This window comes from Euprymna scolopes, chromosome 17, assembly GCF_053919585.1.
Source record: "Euprymna scolopes isolate OS-2025 chromosome 17, ASM5391958v1, whole genome shotgun sequence".
In the NCBI taxonomy this organism is placed as follows: domain Eukaryota; kingdom Metazoa; phylum Mollusca; class Cephalopoda; order Sepiida; family Sepiolidae; genus Euprymna; species Euprymna scolopes.
Genome location: NC_136498.1, coordinates 92844988 through 92865880, shown reverse-complemented (window position 1 = coordinate 92865880; position 20893 = coordinate 92844988). Strand labels below are relative to the sequence as shown.

Genomic DNA, 20893 nt, shown 5'->3' with positions numbered 1-20893 from the left:
CAGGAGCAGGCCATCTTCCAGATGTTTGATTAAACAGTTGAGTAGCAGCCTTGCAATAATTTTACCAGTAATGTTAAGAGATATTTCTTTGTGGTTGTCACAGCTCTGTCTGTTTCGCTTCCTCTTGTAAATATGCACTATGGATGCAGTTTGAATTCCTGGGGAATTAGGTCCTTTACTCAGAATGAAAGAAATAACTCCTGTAGCTTTTTTGTCAATGTGAGACCATCTATTTTGTATATCTCTAAAGGTATGCCATCAAAGCCTGGAGCATTGCCACAAGAAAGCTGTTTTACAGACCAAACCAGAAAGTTGAGAAAGCTGTTTGGTTAGACGACAACTCATCAAGGGTTTGGTTTATTTCGATTTGTGGAAGTTGTGTGATTGCCTCATCATTAGTTGAGGAAGACCTATTCAGTACAGAGTTAAAGTGCTCCACCCACCTTTCTAAGATATTGGCTCGCTCTGTTATCAGTTTTGTCTCATTAGCAGAGAAGTCCTGATAGCCTGTGGTCCATATATTGTTTGGAGGAAGTCATAGAATCTCTTTGAGTCCTGCATATCTGCATATTTTTGTATTTCCAGAGATTTATCATTGAGCCATTTATCTTGTATTTTGCGCAGTTTTGTTTTGAACAGTACTGTAGATTTTTGAAAATGTTTCCCTTTTTTAAGGCAGAGCTTGGATCTTGCTGAAGTGGGTTGTGACATTTGTACTTTTTTGTGAGTAGTTCCTGTATTTCTTCATTTTCATGAAACCAATCCTGATGTTTCTTCTGGGATGGTTCAAGCACTTCCTGTAATGACATTTGTACAGCTTCCTTGGAAGCTATCCAGTCATCTTCAATATCAGAATAATCAAACTGTAGTCCAGTTATTCTTGCATTGAGATTATTCACAAGTAGGGTTGCATTTGCTTCCACTCCTAGTTTGGAGACATTAATGCACCATAGTTGCTATGTCCACATTGTAGCTATTTAGCTCTCTGGGTACTAGGGCGGTTCACCTTTCGGGTTTGCTTACTTTTGGGTTGTCAATAAGAAAAAGTACATTTTATATACCTATGATGAGTAAATTCAACTGCTGAATTTGGAATACCTGCCAGTTTTTTTTTTTTTTTTTTTTTTTACACAGTGATCACCACTTATCAAGGCCCGGAAGCCACTCAGGGATAAGGGTTATTGCAAGTACATTACGTTAGTGTGGAGATTTGATGAAGTGTTTACTTAAGGGGGCGGTTCATTAGGAATTTGTTAACATTGGACTTGAAGACATCCAAGTTGTAGTCCGTAGGGAAGCAGGCAGACAGAACAGAGTTCCACAGGCGTGCAGTTCTAAGAAAGAAGCTTTGTTCATGGAATCCGCGTTTTGATTTAGGCACAGATATAAAGTGGGGGAAATTTTTCACAGTGGATTCAGCTAGACGGGTGTTTTTCGTGAAAGATTGGCGAGGGGGGACCAGAGATTGCAGTTCAGACGAGCACCTGCCATGGAAATAACAATAAAACAAGGACAGGCTCGCAACGTCTCTTCTGTGGGAGAGAGGTTGCAGGGTAGAGAAAAGGGCATCCCCCACTAAGCCACGAAGTCTATTTTGTACTCTGTCAAGGCAGGATAGGCTGTTTTTAGCAGCTCCTGCCCAGATATGGCAACAGTATTCCATCCTTGGACGTACTTGGCTTTTATATAGATAGAGAATTGTATCAGTAGGGAGATATCTTCTGGAGCGGTAGAAGGATCCCACCATCTTTCCAGCGACCTTGGCAACAGACTTGATGTACGTGTTCCACGTAAACTTGCCTGGGTGTAAGGAAGCAGGCAATTTTCAGGGCACCTTTTCTAGCCCCTCCTTCATGCTAGCAGTGCATTCCTAAAGAGGGCTGCTCAGTCACTCGGGTGTCTGCTGGGTTTCTCTGTTGCTTTGGACAGAAGGAAGATGAACATATAGCCTGAGACGTCTGTGTGCAGGTTTGCATGCTGTAGCTGCCAGTGTATCTACTCCTGCTACGTTGCCACTCTCCCATTGCCACAGGACTTGTGTATATACTGCATTATCCACTGCAATAGTTAGTAAAATGATAACTTTATCAAAGAAAAATATTGTTTGTTCTGGAGCAAAACAATAAAAACAAACGCAGACCTTGTGAGTATATCGTTTCATTAGTTTTATTTAAATGAGTTTATTGTCTACAACAATGCGAGTTACATGTATCGAAATGTAAATATTGCTCAAATTGTACAGTATAATGACGTTTGTTTTAGAAAAGAAATGCGAGAACCAGCTAATCGATGACTATATTGAAATCCAACCAGATAAATTTCACCCTAGAAATTCTTCATGGGAAGAACACATATGCTGTTGGTGTTGACGTGTGTCTGTATGAAACTTTGTGGGTGAATCGTGCAGCGATTTAACCAAAAGATGTAACGATTTTCAGTGAGCGGGATGCCAAGTTTTAAATTCTGTTGATATGCTATCTAATCGTTTGGAAATAGTCGAACATCCAGAAAATGATGGATTAACAAAATGAAAGAAAACAATGAAATAACTGGAAAGTCAGGTGATAATTAGAAAGGGGCCGATCATTATTTTCATCGAAAATAAAGTGTGGTGAAAAAAGAAAAAAACAGTAACAAATAAAGTGAAGTGATCCAGGTCATTGTTAAGGTATTACTATGAAATAATGACCCCAGTGTATGACTGGAATGTGTGAGGAGAAAGTATTGAGAGAGAAAGTATTGTGCTACCCCCTCTATATGTGTGTTGTTTGGGAGAGTGAATTTTACTGGAATTTATATAGAAAGATACGATGCTGGTTAAAATGGAAGCGTAATATCCGAAAAACTTGTGTGAGCGTATTGAATTTTTTTGTGTCATCTGCGTTTTCAAAGCTATATTGTCCTTTTTGTAAAGGGGAAAATCGTTATTTTATTATATGAAAAGATAGAAGAATAGAAAGATAAAAGAAGAAATGATTTTAAAAAGGAAATAATTGTATTTCCCACTCTATTAATATTGTTCCAAACATGGAAGAAAATGTGGATATTTCAATCGAGGATCAGTGTTGGACATTTTTGTAGGAGTTGGAATAAATATGTATTTATATTTTTTAATTTCAAAACCTGAATTTAATCTAATTTATTCAGGTGGATGTCTGTATGTATATAATTAAGCTAAGTATCCTTTTCACTTGCGAAATGTTCCATAAGGAATTTGTCATCCCATTTTCAGTGACAAGTATTGCTGTATCCACAAAAAATACTTGTTAGTTTGTTTGTTAAAATTTATGCATTGATAAAATGCTCTTTGGAGAATTGTTCACTATGACAAGAACTTTGCCAAAATACACGAATGTGTATATATGAACTAAAAAGAAAAAGTATTTTAGATTCTGAAAAAAAAAATGATTATAGATAACTTTGTTGTACAAAAAGCTGTTTTTTTTTTTTTTTAAAATTCAGTTGCATCACTTGTAATAATCATTTGTTTGAGATCATTCTACTAAAGTTTATTTTTGTTTTATGCCATTACATCATATTCTTTTGCATTATGCAATGAATCATTGCTGCTGCATTTGTCATTATCAACACATGATTTAAAATCATTTTTTTTATCATTGTCAATTTAGGAGTTATTGTGATTTAAGTAGTGAGTGAGATTATGAAAACGTTTAAATCTTTGCTTTCAGAAAGCTAACGATCCTAAATTGCAACCTTACACAATAAGAATTATTTTTAGCCGGCAATTAGGCTACAATTATTATAGCAAAACACCTCTGCAAACTACTACTTTGAAATAGTGAACAACCTAGGATTTTAAAAGTTTTTATGTCTTTTGCTTATGATTAGTTTAGTAAACACATTGCTATGAGCTTTCCATAAAAAAAAGATTAATGCAAATAAATTCACAATTTAGTTTGTATTTCTCTATTAATCCTGTTTTATTCATTTCATATGTGAACTATCATATTCAGATAATCTCATTTAGAAAACTCGTGTCTGCCTCTATTTTTTCAAACTGTATCTCCTGAGACGGAAGGTTGCAAAATAACACTAGGTGTCTCAAATGATTGCATTTTAAAAAAATTTTTTTTTTTTTTTTTTATAGGTCTTTACTTGATTAAAATAGTCACTAAGGGGTCAAAATTGAAAGAAATTCGAACGCGATTGTAGCAATACACATGAAACAAATGAAATGTGTAAAATATTTCAATAATGGGATACATAGAAAGAACTTGATGATCTAAGAAAGGATCTTTTTAATTTTTTTAAAATCTGACCAAAAATAAGGAAATTATAACTTTTTGTACCTAGCATGTTTGGATATTTTTCCATCTTTAAGACCATATGTCATATTTTTTTACACTACTCTTTCAGTAAAAATGCTATATCTTTTTTAAAACACCTGATTAAGCAATGAGTTCAACCACGTGGGCATAAAATATATTTACGAGTTCAGATTATTTCCCTTGTTGGAGCTTTGGTTAGTATGAACGACTATTAACAGTGGGATTGCGGTTTCAATCCCAATGTTGTTTTTTTTTTTTTTTTATAAATTAATTTTTAACTCTACAAATAATTGTAAGTCTGAATTGTAAATTATTTAGTACCTCTATCCAATCATGATTAATGGAACGAGAGCATGCTACTCCCACTAATTATATAAAGGGTTCCACTTGAAATTCTGTGCAGATTCCAGAGCTCAACAAGATACACTTGAAGGTCGGAGGTTACGTTGACCAAAATGTAGTGAAAATGACCCAAGATGAGAACAGTCGTGCGAAAAATCCAAATAATACTAATTGAAGCTTCAATTTTATCTATATTGCATTTTGGAATTTTTGAGATGAGGATTGATTCTTCATATTGTTTGGATTTGTCATATCTTGAGTGTTATTTTCACAAAGTTTTGGTTGATCTAACTTCTGACCTTTTCCATGTGTATCTTGTTGAACTCTAGAATCTTTGTCGAACTTGGAAATCTACACAGGATTTCAAACAAAACTTATTTAATCCATGGGGATGAATTTTGCCATGTACTCTATCCACCACGCCATAAATCCTTGCAGAAGGAGGTTGAAGGTTTAATCCTTAAAATGTGAGTGATATTCAAAATGCAATTGTGACATTACTTAAGACATTTACTAAGTCATGACTGATGGAACGAGAACATGCTACCCCCATTGATCAAATAAAGGATTCCATTCAAAATTCTGTGCAGGAATTCTTGCATTCGACAAAATATACTTGAAGGCCAAAAGTTGCGTCGACTGAAACATTATGAAAATAACACTCAAGATAAGAACAATAATCTGAAGAGTCCAAATAATACAAATTTTATTTTTTATTTATATTTTATGTCCTTTTTATTTTATATCCGAAAAGATTACTAATTGCCATTTCTTTTTCTGTCAAATCTACCTCAAAACTTGTTATAACATGTAGGCTGAATAATTTCTTAACATTTGTCTAACATTTTCTTCAATTATCTTCTTTAATCCATTTTTTTTATACTTATCTGCTATGTCTTTTTTTTAACCTCTGAAATCTTTCCTAATCTTTTTCTATTTTTGATTTGCTTAATTGATTCTTGATGCATGTTTGTTTCATCTTTTGTTCAACCAGCCTAATTACCAAGTTTCTTTAAGTTGAGATCAAATTCCAACTTTGAGTAAAACATTCTATTTCATAAAACAGTTGAGTAAAAAGCAAACATGTTGCTTGAAATTGTGATGTTAAAAATATTTTTCATTAAATTCAGTGTTTAGTGAATGATTAGAATAGGACTAGTTTGATTACTGGAACACGAGTTTGATTTCACCCAAGGATATATCTATTAATGCTTGATAAATGGGTACCAATTTAATTGTAGTAGTCAGATTGTGCTTTTACACGGAAAAAGTGGCACACTTGCCATGGTAATTAAACATAATTTTTTGAAGTTCTGATTTGAAGGTTGTAAGATGCAATATTTAATTCTAATTTTGAAGCCTTTGAATTAGTTTTGGATAACATTTTCTTTTTTTCTTTATAATTTTCTCACTTTTCGGTGCTTTTTATATGAAAAATGTTCCAAGTGGAATCTGCAATCGCGTTGGATTTATGTTCACTTATGCATTGACATTAGTGGTGGTAGTATGTGTGTAGGGGAATCGTATGATCTTTCAAATTCCACAGCCATTGTGTGTAAAGTAGCAATTCAATGAACATTTCACAAAATATATATTTCTTATTAAATAAATCATAAAAGATGTTACGGCATAAAAATAGGCCCCTTCCCTGTAACAAATTTTCTATCAATCCTATGTATGGGGAGGAGTTATTACCTTTTTAATCCATCTTTGTTTTTCTAAATAACGGGGAGATTCTTGCCCTCCTCCCCCTAAAAAAAAAAAACTGAATAAAAAGGAAACCCTTCAGTAAGGACTCATTTTTTTGTTGTTTACTTTGTTGTAAAAAACAAAAACTTTTGGCCATACTGATTGGGTCCCTTCCCACTCTCCCCTTCTTTTTTTTAAAATCGATTACTCTCTGAAAGAACCACACATTAAGGTTGCCAGTATCCTTTGTGCCTTAGATCCAACAGGACTCTAATAGCCCTGTACTTTGTTAATTATTGTTGTTAATCTCATGGTAATTAATGTTACATTTTGTGTTATCCTCATTAAATATTTGATCAGACTTTTCATCTTAAGCCAAGTGAAATTAATTTTGACTGTTTACCTTTACAAGTACATTCTTTATAACTTTAATTTCTTTTTGAATATTCTTTATAAACTTTATCAGACACCGATTTTTTATTTTCAACACTTGTCATCACCCAATATAATTTAGGTCACTTATAACAAATCGACTCTTGATATAAAAAATAAACTTGTGTGACAATCTATTTTTAAAAAGATCTTGTCATTTTCCAGAGATTAAAAATGTATACTATAAATGTTAATGGGCAGTTTTATTTGCCACTAATTGTTTTCACCAGCTCACTGCCACTAAGTTTGCTACTTGAAATACTTGAAACTAAAATGTTAAATAATACATAAATTAGTTGTAAATATGGAACAAAACTTTAGCATCTATTTATATTAATGGACATTAACATTTTGATAATTTTGATACAAATTTAGACGGCCAAGAAATGAAAAGAGGAAATCAATTTGTTTGAGTGATAGTGTGTGTGCCCTGTTTTTTTTTTTTTTTTTTTTTTTTTTTTAATAATTTAATCTTTTGATTGAATTCCAAAATTAAAGTGTCACAGGAAAGGAGATAGATGGGAGGGGTGAGTTGATCAGTCATCTTCCCTTTTTGAACTTTTTCTTAAGCTTGGTATATCTTTCTAGTTACATTAAATTACCACTCCTGAAAATTAATAAATTAATTTTAAAGGTTTAATAATTTATTATTATTTTTTTTAATCACTTAAATTACTGCTAACAAAAAATATTGCATGTATATATATATATATATATATATATATATATATATATATATATATATATGGAAATGATAGAATGATTAAATTATAAATAAATAACTATATACATGAATTTATTAGGAATTTTTTAAAGATAGTTATATAATCTAAAGTTTTGTCTTGGGCTGTTCATCTCTGATATACTTACAGCATTTTAAAATACTATGGTTTATGTAGCAGTAATCCATTTTGATGGTAATGCAAAGTGATAAATGAATATCATTCAAACACAGCAGTGTTTGAATATATGGTACAGTGTTAGTTTTACTCATTTTAGAACTGCTTCACAGCTCACTCATTTTGCGACTAAGTTTCAAACAATTTTTACAGTTCATAGGTCACCTTCTCAGCTATATTTTGAAAAGAAAAATTTTCAATAAAACAAAAGTTATAAAATTACTGGTGTCCAAAAGTTCTCAGAATCTGTAAGGAACGGCAAGACATTTTTTTCTGATTGGCTGTTGGTTAACAGAGTAATCAAATCTGTTATGCTATCTCAAATTCACTGGGGACGGCGGAGATGATGGCATAACAAGATATATAAAAAAAAAAAAGGAAAGTTCCCCAGGGTTTGTAGCAAAGTGCTAACGTAGGGAAAAATGAAGACCCAATTCTCGAAAACAACAATAAAAAATATATTGACTCTTATATTTTGCCCTCTTTGCAATGTTTTCATTCATTGCGTGCCTGTGTCGTTCGCCCTGTCACCACAATTATCGATTCAGCTACTATTGGCACTAATAATTCACTACTGTCCTGATCTGTCGCTCAGCTGTACTGTTGCTGATAATTCACCATCGCTGTGCTCAATCGTTAACCAAGCTTTCGCCTTGGCTTGCTGGCCAGAACTAACTGCTGCGTATTTATTTACTTAATTACGTCTTTTATTTGATTTTTTTATTTAGTCAATTTAAGAAGTTGGTAATAATTTTCTTTATGGATTGTTGACAAAGCAAAGCCTGGAAAAATCATGGATTACATAGAAAAATGCAAACATGAAAAGTAATATGGTTAAGATTAAACTTAGAAAAGTAGAAGGACTAGTTGTTAAAACTGGAAAAGAAAAGACAACATATTCTAGCAAAAAATATAAATTTATAACTTAAAATATTGCAGCATTAAGAATTGATTATTTATATAATCAGTTCTTAGTGCTGAAACATTTTAAGTTATAAATTTATTATATTTTTTTACTAGAATATCTTGTCTTTTTCTTTTCCAGTTTTAACTAGTCTTTTACTTTGCCATGTTTAAATCTTAACCATATTACTTTTCATGCTTGCATTTTTCTATATAATCTATTATATAAAAGCGAAAATGTATGTGTGTATGTCTGCAAAAGGCTTTTTCATTGGCCTTTTCGGTCGGCTTGCTCCTTCTTAAAACTTTTTATATCGTGTCTAAATCGTAATATCTACGACTTAAGAATGGGGGTTGTGTGTGTATTTAATTTGCCCGACTTTTACCAGCTCGCCATGTCTTCAAAAAGCGAATGAATGCAGCGCAAAACTAGGTCAAACATCACACCATTTAACATCCTCGCACCTGTATATTTAACTTTATAAACCTTAACACGCTTATCAATTTCTCTCCCCTCATGGCCGAGATGATTAGGTGGCTGGCTTTTTTTCCCTTTCGTTTCCACCTTCGCGTCAAGGCTTCGGGGTTCAATCCTACCTACTAAAACTTTTTTTTTTTTTTTTACACCTACAAACACACGGCTAACGTCTTTTTTTTTTTTTTTTTTTTTTTTTTTCTTTTTAACACACACACACACCTCCAAACACTTGGGTGGGGCAAGTGCCGATGGGAGCTTGGCAAATACTCGACGGATGGTGGTGATCTGGCTGGCTTTGGTGTTGTGGGAGGTCACGTCGGTGATGTTCTCAATGTATAACCAAACGAAGTAATCCGATGGGATCAGGTCGGGGGAGGAGGATGGCCAGTGAGAGAAGGATACAAAGTTGTAATACTCCCTCTGAAGCCAAGTCTGAGTCTTTTTGGACTTGTGGACTGGCACCAAATCCCGCTGCCATACCAGGGTCTGCCAGTGGCCACTTGATTGCACCAAAGGATCACCACAATCTTCAGCACATCCAGGTACACTTTGGTGTTGACTTTCAAGCCGATTTTGTAGCTGTGAGGTGGCATGATGTGGTCCTCACTTGAAACCACATCGAAGATCATAACTGATACTGGAGATATTCATAATCCTACCCTATTTCCAAAGGAGGGAAGGTATAAAATATGAGAAATATTTGGAATCAAGTCTCTTGCTGTCATTTCAGATGATTTGAAACCATAGCAAGTTTTAGTCTCCTCTCCAAGTCCAGAGGTTTTGGGAAATATATGTATGCACATATTATAAGGAGCTATAATATACAGGATACAACATTAAAAATTAGTAGCATAGTACACATATAATCAAATAATATTATAAATAACACCGTAAGGCAGGGCAAATACCGTACCCAGGGGCTGGAAAAACATTGTATTCCACATTGTAACATGAAAAAAATGTATCCTAGGGCTACCGTATCCCGGGGTTTTACTGTATTATGTATCTAATTTCAGTATTTATATAAATAGTGCTCTTGAGTAGAGTTAGACTGAAATTATGAAAATATATTTATGGCAATTAAGCTACATGAAAGCTTTCGCATTTCCTTCCCGTAGGGAAGTGTCATGATAAAATTCTCTTTTAGTTTGACTATTCTCTGTAGAGATAAAATATGGAAGCCTTTGTAGTTTAATTGCCATAAATACGCTTTCAAAACATTATACATGAGAATTTGAAAGGCTAAATAATTTAAAAACCTGGATGCCAATTAATACTTTAATAAAGAATTTACAATATTAACATTAGTAACTACCTCTTTTATTATGAAATCTGATCATAGGAAGAGCTGTGGTTCAGCATCACAATGTTGGATATGTTCAGAAGTAATTTGTGAGGTGTTTCAGTTATTGGTAAGAGTCAGCTCTACCTGCTTGGAGTAATAGTCATATAAGCATCATATTTTTTCATTTTTAACAAATCTGAACCTTGTTTTTGTATAGATCTTTGAGCATCAAAAATATGCAGGAAATGTTTCCAATTAAAATATGCAAGAATATTTTTTTCTTTACTAAAACCATTTTCAAATATGTTTGTCTCCAACACATGCCAACATGTAAAACTGTATATCATAATAATCTGCAGTTTTTCTCATTGGTATGAGCTAACATTTTATTAAATGTATAACACACCTCCATGACCAATTATATCAGCATTTAACAAAATTAGAGCTGCACTGATGCATTTAATTCATGATCAGATCTTTATGCGACTAGCTATATAATATGCACCATAATACAAAAAAATGTAAACATTTTAAACCTCTTTTAAAATTAAAAAGTATTTTCAAAATTTTTTGTTATAGTTTGATTGTTGAGTTTACTATATTTGTTTTCACCCTTATATCATTAAGATGTTTAATAAATTGCATCACCTCCAATATTCATAGCTGAAACAACATAAATATTCTTAAATTGGATGAAAGCTTACTCAGATATTTCAAGTTCTAATTTGTGCATAATTTTGCTTTAAAAAAAAATAATGGCAAAGTGTTTTGATCTAAAATCTCTCTCTCATATATATATATATATATAAGTGGCCTTGTCTGTGTGTCTTGAATGATCTCTACCAAACTGTCAATTTTTGAAACTTGATATATAGGGTCATTCCATGTCACGTGTGTTAGTTCAGAAGGGTTTTCAGCGATAACATTTATTTAAAATCGCCCTTATAATACTTTACTCTCTTTCTCTTTTTTGGATTGTCTAGTCTTAAGGCATTACTCTTTCATGTAGTACATAAGAAAGTCGATACCTATGATCATTTTTTTTTTTTTTATAAGTCTTATTTCTAGCGTCACGTGCATTACATTCAGACGGGAAGGATATTTTAACCATTGTTAAACAATGTTTAAACTCTACAAATTTTATCTTTTATTTTTTATAAAAAATGTGTTTTCTAAATTTTTATGAACTCTTCTACTTATTACAATAGTCTTTTTGGTAAATTTTTATTCATGGAACCCCTGAGAATTAAGGTATTTGTTATGTGTGTTACACCGTAGTGTCATGTGCGTTACAATAAAGTATTTTCTTAATCTTAGTTTTTGTCCTAAGCGAATTGGTTTGGACCACTCTCTTAAAGTTCAGGTTTTTTTAGCTTAAACAATTTTCACTAAAAAGATTTCAAACCTGCACAAGTTAGTGTAAAAACCTTTATTTTTTCATGTATGTATCATTTTGTTTGAATGCACACATAAGAATTTTGGAGTAGAAATATTTCAGAAAGCATTCATTTTTCAACCAGTAGCAAGCAACAATAACCCACATTGGTGACTTAGTGTAAAAATTGACTAGGCCAGCTTAGTTTTCCATACGGTTGATAAAGACATTTATTTTCTCAACCATTGAATATTTTTACTTGTGATGTGATGAAAAGAAAAATTAAATATGTTAATTATTTATTCTTCAATAATTTATTAACATTTAAACAAGGACTTGTTTAAAATAAAAACACTTCATATCAACAAAGCTGAAAACTACTGATTGCCAAGTGCTGCTGTTTGAAATTATTAGCAAATAAAACAATTTATTTCTTTTTGTTATAAAATTTGAATTAGTTAAGTACTTTTCACGCATGTATCATGATAGCCAGTGGATGGTAATAATGCTGGAGAGCTATGTTTTCGTTTGGATTCTAACTGATGGTACCAAAGTCATATTTTAATTTTTTAACTTTCAAAATCACTACTATATATTGGGTACGACATGATAATCAATAGAGTATTGGCTCTATAATAAATATAAGATCTGTATAAATTAAAATACCAAGTGTATTTTATGATTGGGCAATGCCTGGTGGCTTGCTAGTTAAAAAAAAAAAAATGATCTTTTGTTTTCCACAACTCTTCAATTAAGAATTGCTGCTTTGATTTCTGCTTTTTACAAAATTCTGATTCCTATACCTAGAATAAAAGTAATTTGTGATGTGATAGTCTTTGAAAAGAACTGTCTCTATCCACCCATGATGATAGACATATGATGCTATAGTTAAAACAAAATGGTTGTACTATAAATAATTCTGTCTAAACCACCCGGCAAAAAATCCCAAAAAATCACACAAAGTTAAATAAACTACATTTGTATTTGGAATACTATTTTCTTCTTGGATCTTATTTTCACAATGTTTTGGTTGGTGTAATCACTGACTTTCATGTGTTATTTTATTTGTAGTTTAATTCTAAAATGCGAATTCAACCTTTAGCCTCCAGAAGACTGTGACTTAGAAATGATTTTACTTAAAACCTTTTTTCGTTGTGCCTTATGTTCAAGATAAGAATAGTAGTCTGAAATAATACAAATTATCAATTCCCATTTCAAAAAGTTCAAACCCAAAAAGTAATTTGTATTTGCAATAGGTTTTCTGGTATTTATGTAATTGTTTTATTTTTATTTTTCAAGCCCTTCTCAGAGAGAAACTCGAGTGAAGTAAATGAGGTACATGTATTTTGTTTTTGTTTTCCTTGAAACACTGCTTGACTAAATCGCCAATTAAAACATCGAGTTGATTGTGTGTCACTAACAAAAACATCTAAAATTATTAGGATTCTTTTTTTAATTTCAATTTTTTTAAAAATTATCTTTTGTAAACTTAAGGGATCATAATGTCTCTCACTTTTTATTTTCAGTTTTTATATATTAAAAAAAAATTTAAACTGAATACCTAAATCTTCAACGATAAGTATTCACTCGATTATATACTCTACAATAAATCCTAAAATAAAAATTAAATCTTTGTCTTTTATTAGAATATTTTTATTTCATAATTTTACTATGTTCTATTCTCATCCTGGTTATTATATTCCTGCCTCAGTAGAAGTAACTGCCAAATTTTTTCAAGTGGATCTTTTCAGACTTTGAAATGTGTATGGAATTTCAAGCCAAAGTCTTTACCTAATCTATGCATATAGATCATTCACATTTCATCAGTCATGACAAGGTAAAATTGTTAATTTGTTATTCTTAGTTATTATTGCTTGTAGTTTGACTATCACTTAAAACTTGTGAACCAATGCTATTAACTGTTATGCCATGGGAAAACCAATGCTATTAACTGTTATGACTTGGGAAACTTACAAATCCATTTTTTGTCTCTAATATTAGGTTAAATAGTAGGGTAGACTAGACTCTAAAGTCTTTGTAGAGCAACTTTTCTTGGAGAAAGACAACTCTGCTACTTTACTGATGTTACCAGATTAGATTGTCTAAAATGCACCAAACATAAATGTTTTTATTTTTTCCTTTTTTGCAAAACTCAATCATGTTCTGCAAAACTAAGAAACAAAAATATTCCCCTGCCCTTTTTCCCCTTTTTCTATATTTCCTCTCTTTTCTCTTTTTCCCCTTTACTGTGGCACTGTCAGTGGAGCATTAGAATATGCTGACTACCCCCCCCCCTGCAAAGGTTAAAAGTCCCTAAGTGGAGCCACCTGCTGGCTGTGAAAGGAGACTTGTAAAGCTTTAGGATGGGATCTTGGCAGTCGAATGACTGAAGGTCAGGGTTTAGCACCCCCATTTCCCAACACACCACTTTGGCTCTTAACTGGAATGGACAAGCGGTCGGAGAAGCCCGAATCCGATCAATCGGCTAGTCACATCAAGCCCTAATACTTACTTACATAAAATCAACTTCAGGCACCTCAGAAAATCGTCTGACTTTTAATTACAAACCAGAGATAGAGCATAAAGGGGGGGGTAAGGAAGATGAAATATATAAAAAAATTAACCCATGGCAACCAACAAAAACAAAAGACCTCATATTGAATCCAGTTCAGAATGCTCGTACACAGAATCCGACAACAAAACCAACGATAAAATATTTCCAAGATTCATTGTTTTTTAGTCAATAGAGAGCAACATTCCAATCACTAAATTATTCCCATTCATCATTGAAAAAAAAAATAGATCTATAACAAAAACTACATCAATTAAAAAACTAAGGAACAACACACTCCTTATGGAAGTACCCAATAAATTCTCAGCAACTATACTTCTTAACCAAAACAATATCCATAATCTTAAAAGAAAAGCTTACCCTCATACCACTTTGAACTCCTCAAAGGGCATAAAAAGCCCAGAACTCACACTTTGCTCGCCAGATGAAATTAAAAGTAACTTAATGGGACAAGGCATCGTAGACGCCCAAAGAGTAACAATAAAATAAAACAACCAAATGATTCCAACGGACACCTACAGTCTAAACTTCAAACCTGCTACTGAAATAAAAATTGGATATCTAATAGAAAAAGTAGAAGTTTATATACTAACACTTTGCGATGTCATAATTGCCATAAATTTAGCCTTCAGAGACTGATGCACCAGACCACCAGCATTTAAAAATTGTGGTGAAATTGGAGAACACATTAATTATAAAATGCCATTAAAATTTGCAAACTGTAAACAAAACATGGAGCTGACTCAAAAGAAAAAACAAATAACTACAATGAAACACACCAAAAATCTATCCTACCTCGAAGCGAGGAGGTTAGTTGAGAGCACATCGGACTCCCTAACATATGGGTCCTGGATATGACCTTAAACTATATCCAGAAAACAACAAATATATTCTATTAAAAAAAATTTTCTTCAAAATCTTTGGATTCGGCATTAAATAACCCGAAAAGGGTTGATATGCCATAAAACAAAAACAACCAACCAACCAACCCTAACATATGCAAATATAACTAAAGTGACAAATAACTCTATTTCAAGACAAGAAATGACACAAAACAATCTGATTGAATTGATGAAAGAATTAAGATTGCTAGCAGAAACATTAAAGGAAAATTTAACTAGATTGATTGAATGAGACCTAAAGGAAAATTCCCAATCCCAGAATGATGAAACTGAAAATATTACAAACCAAACAAAACTTACCAAATACTAGTATCAAACCCAAGGATCTTTCACCCACTAAAACAAAATCTAAAAAAAAAATTAACATAACAAACAGAAAATAGAAATGGTGCTGTTTGAGGATGAAAACAAATTCTAACTAATCGACGCCAAGAAAGATACCCAAGACAGAAAATCAAGAAGCCCAAATAAAAACAAACCAAAAAGCCTGGAGATGAAAAAATCTCGTCAACGCTCCCAATCTAGATCCAAACCAGAAATACCACAAATGAAGTACCAAACCAAAAACCTAAAATAATACAAAATGTGGAAGTGGATGAACATTTGCAAGTACATAGAAGAAGCGAGAAAGATAATAGAAGCACCAAAATATACAGAGGAATAATAATCAATTCATGGATAAATCATCCTATGGAATTGTTGTGGAATAAAATCAAATTATACCCCTTATACTTATTTTCCTCTTTAACCCAGTCATAATCTACCTTGAAGAAATCTTCCTGAAACAAGAAGACAACATCAATATTCAGAACTATCAAATATTTAATCATGTTCATAACTCTGGGTGTAGGTCCTCTGAGGGAGTAACTATTCTAATCTGAAATGATATACCCTACAGCAAAATAAACATAACAACCAAGCAATTGCCATTAAGACCACTCTACATAAAACAATGATGGTATGCTCTCTATATATCCCACCAAATGTGGCATGGATAAAAACGAATTGAAGAAACTGATTGACCAATTACCTAAACCTTTAATTCTATTAGGAAACTTCAAGTCATAACCTCTTAGAGATGTAAAGAAAAAGGGCGAAATGTTAGAGTTTGACGAAAATGATATAGGCTTCCTCAATGATGGTGCACCTACACCTATCAACCCAACTAGCGGAAATCATTCAGTCATCGACCTAAGCTTATATGATCCATAGATGTATATGAACTTTAATTGGAAAGTATGTGATAACAATTGTTGCAGTGATCATTTTCGAATACTTAATAACCTAAAATTCAACAGTGAAAAACTTCCCTGATGAAAAGAATGCTAAATAAGGCCAACTGGCAACTATACAAAGGTTGAATCACAAAGAGTCAAACAATGACACAGTAAAATTTTTCACAGAAACATTACTAGAAATTGTAAATGAATGCATCCTTAAAAACCTCAGCATCTAACAGACACAGCAGACCCTGGTCGACGATAAATGTCTGGAATTCAAATTGCGAAAAGTGGCTCTGAAGAAACTTCAGAAATAGTCCACAACTACAAACCTGATGGAATACAAATTAGACAGAGCTAAAGCTCGTAGAATAATAAAGGCAGCTAATAAAGAATGCTGGAAAAATGATGTCAGCAAATTGAATTCCTTCACAAAACCAAGAACAATATGGAAGATGATTTGAAAATTATTGCAGGTAAACATCAATCAATACCAATTAAATATCTTAAAAATAACTCCAGATTAACTGATAAAAGAACATAGCAAACTTACTAGCTGAAACCTTTTCCCAAATCTCATTTAATCAAAACCATAACCCTAAATTTATAACAATTAAACAAAATGCCGAACAGTACAAACTAAACTTTAAATCGAAAAATCTGGAGGATTACAATAAACTGCTTACATTATTAAAAGATTTTATTAAAAGATCCCACAAAGCAGCTGTAGGACCAGATGAAACCCATTATGAATTCTTATCTCCCTACAGAATCATTTAAAATTACTACTAAGAACTTGCAAAAAAATTATGGGCAGAAGGCAAATTCCCAGACTTAAGGAGACAAACTATAATAATAACAATCCCAAAACCAAGAAAAGACAATTTGAACCGACAAAACTACAGACCAATCTCATTAACTAGCTGCTTGTACAAAATAATGGAAAGGATAGTAAATGACGGATTGGTTTGGTATCTAGAATTCAACAATCTTATTTCCAACCTACAATATGGATTACATAATAAAAGCAGCACATCTGATCACCTACTTTGACTGGAAACAGCTATAAAGGAATCATTTATCAGGAATGAATACCTATCAGCAATCTTTTTCAACCTAGAGAAAGCCTACGATACTACATGGAAATATGGAATAATGAGAAACTTACATAAAGTAGATTTAAAAGGCAGATTCATACAATTTATGAAAGGATTCTTATCTGATCGCAGATGTAGAGTCTGCATTGGATCTGCTTACTCGGAAACCAGGAGGAGAGAGTCTCTCAAGGTAGCATATTATCCGCGACACTATTCAATATTAAAAATGAATAGCATAGTGAAATGTTTGGACCCTGGCGTTGAGGAATCTTAATATGTAGATGACCTTATAGTATATTGCAGATCAAAGTATATACACACCATTCCATGCAAACTCCAACAATGCTTAAATAAATAGATTAGACAAATGGGAAACGGAAAATGGATATAAATTTTCCAAATCAAAACCAAATGCGTTAATTTCTGTCACAAGAGAAAACTTCACAATGACTCTACACTGAAACTCAGAAAAACAGTAATCCCCACTGTAGACTGTTACTACACAAATTTCTGGGACGAATATTTGAAAGCCTGTGATATCCTCCTGAAATACCCTGACTATGTATACATTTTCACTGAGGGCTGCCATATTGAATGAAACCACCCTAAAAAAGGCCCTTCCAACAGAAAGCTCTATTTTTACTGCTGAAACATGTGCCATTGACCTAACTCTCAACATTTTAGAAAAAAATAAACATAAGAAATTCCTAATACTCTGATTCACTTTCTATTCTAACATCACTGAATAACAAAACTCGAAAACCCTCTAATCACCAAAATACTAAACAGAATTGACTCCTTATCTAAACACAACGAAATAATTAAATGCTGGATCCCAAGTCACATCGGAATAAAAGGAAATGAAAGAGCCGACTTAGTAGTCAAATCAGCTCTAAACCTGAACCCTGCAACAATAAACATTCCATGTACTGATTTTAAACCCAAAATCAACTATTTCATGTAAAATGGCAACAACAATGGAACAACAACATGAACAACAAATTATACTAAATTCAACTCAATCTGGAAGAATGGAAACCAACTACTAGAATATCAAGAAAAAGCTGTTATATCTAGAATTCATATTGGTCCTACAAAACTCACACACTCCTACATACTGAAAGAAGTGCAACAACCACAATGCCCATTCTCTCAAAAACTTGCACCATCAAACACATTTCCGTGGAATGTAGAGCCATTGATAATACTAGAAAACAGTATCTTAAATCCAACACTATGAAGAACATCTTCGAAAACAACCACTTTGATCAAATACTCTCCTTTTTGAGAGTAAAAAGATTTAGACCTTTTTCTTAACTATTGGATTTGGCATTAAATAACCCGAAAAAACAACCAAACCAAACCATCTGCTACTTATCCTGGTATTGTTTTCAGTTGCCTTGGACTTACTGCTATTGAAGTTGAGCAGTGTTTGCACAGGAGAATGCAGTGGGTTTGAACATCCTTGCTTCACTAAACCAGTGTGCAGACCCTTTTAGGGGTCATGTATTTTCTTTAGATAGATGATCTTACTAATATCTAAATGCAAACGTTTTTTATTAACATCTAACTATAGCAATATCCAAACATGTATATAGTAGGTTGTTTTTATTTCAATGGTGCATTAGATTTTTTTAAAATATATATATAGTAGCCCTCTTTCAGTCTTGATAGACTATGGATACCCACTGTAAGGGTGCCTGCATATGGGATTTTTGTGGCAAGAGTTGCGCAATCTCCAACCACATCTTTTCTGAGTCGGTGTTGTTAAATACCAATGGCAAATGGAGGTTCAGGACGACTGGAAACAATGCTGAGATTAGCAGAAAGTACATACAACACCTAGATTTGTCAAATGGTCACCCGTCTAGTACTAGCCAGGCTCAATGTTACTTAACTTTGTTGATCTGACAAGGACCGGTGTGTGTGTATATATATATATATATATATATTAATGGACTATAGATATCCACAAACACGTGTTTGATTTTAATTTGCATAGTTATTTTATAAATGACTTCTAATAAGTTAATATTCTGTAATATACAATTGTAATTTTGCATTACATATTTTCTTATGGTGCTAGTGCAGAGAATGATGCGCGCCATTTTTTAAATCGTATTTCCAAGTTTAATGAAAGTTTTGTTTTTTTATTCAATTGTATAGAATAGGTACAAAACACCTTCCCCTCCCCATGTTAAGAATGGCTTTTTAAATAATGTTATTTCAGCACGGATCACTCTTTGCACTAGTACCTTTCTTATACATACACAATATTTTCGTTGATAGTAAAATGTCTGATATCACTATTGCTGAGAACAAATACTACACTTTGACTTACTTATTTGCTATACAGAAAAACTTTACAATGTAACAAAATAGCACAGTACTACGCTTGGATTTTTTTTTTTTTTTTTTTTTTTTTTTTTTTTTACAAAGGCAATATTAGTCCAAAGACTAAGACAGTAAAACTGTTTTATGGTTAGGCATAAAAAATGATTTCATCTATTGTATTATATTTTAATGAAGTAGTGTAGTAGTAGTAGTATTGGTTCTGTTATAAGATTGTCTTGCCAAAATTACCTCCTCTTTAAGGTGATGGAGGTAATCCTTTGGGAAAGAAAGTAATGCAGTATCTGTTCTGTTGTCTCATGGAAATCTACCTAAGAACTATCCTCTTTTTGGGGGAGGGAAGGTAATGTAGTATCTGTTCTGTTGCTATGAAATCATACTTGCAGGCATTATCTTTTCCTTTTATGAGGTGATCTTAAGTACCCCCCCCCTTTTTTTTTTTTTTTTTTTTTTTTTTTTTTTTTTTTTTTTAGGGATGTATGATTGTTTCTCATGATACCATCCTTCCATGCTATTTTCTGTTTGCGTGGAAGGATTGATTCTGTTATGACAAATGCCCCCACTTGCATTATATCATCTCAATCATTATCTCCTTCTTTTGGACATGTTCACTCACTATATCATTCTTCCAGGTTATCAAAAATATGCAACCAGAGTGAGTATATATTTGCTGGCCTTATGATTTTTAAACAGTAAATTTGGAAAGAAATATCTGATATAAAATTGGTATACAATGATTTGAGTAGCAGAAAGAATATGAAAGTGTTTTCTACTTCAACTGAGTATATGACATTAATAGTCAAACAGTTGATCAGACTATAAAAAGATAAAAATTGATAGGAAATAATGTTTAAAAAATTCATTTACCACCAAAAATGAATATTTTCTGTATCTTACTGACTAAATAGATTTTTGTACATAGCTTTTGTTTATTAAGCTATACCAACTAATGAAATAGGGAACTGTCACTTTATATAAGATATGTGTTAACCTTTCTGATTAATGACTACTTCCTGCATTGTCTTGCTATTAAGATTCTCTTAAGTGGCTTTTGCAAC

The 20893-nt window shown here is 32.6% G+C and overlaps 1 protein-coding gene across 2 annotated transcripts in view; it reads left to right on the top strand.

Annotated features, from left to right (window-relative positions):
- Nucleotides 1–20893, top strand: part of LOC145296844 (solute carrier family 71 member 1-like) — a 243893-nt gene that overhangs the window by 24383 nt on the left and 198617 nt on the right. The window contains exon 2 of one of the 2 annotated variants that reach the window (XM_080142966.1): nucleotides 12992–13027. The exons of the other annotated variant lie outside the window; for it this stretch is intronic. Coding sequence (XP_079999092.1) covers nucleotides 12992–13027 — 36 coding nt within the window. The remainder of the gene's footprint in view (nucleotides 1–12991; nucleotides 13028–20893) is intronic. 2 annotated transcript variants of the gene reach the window in all.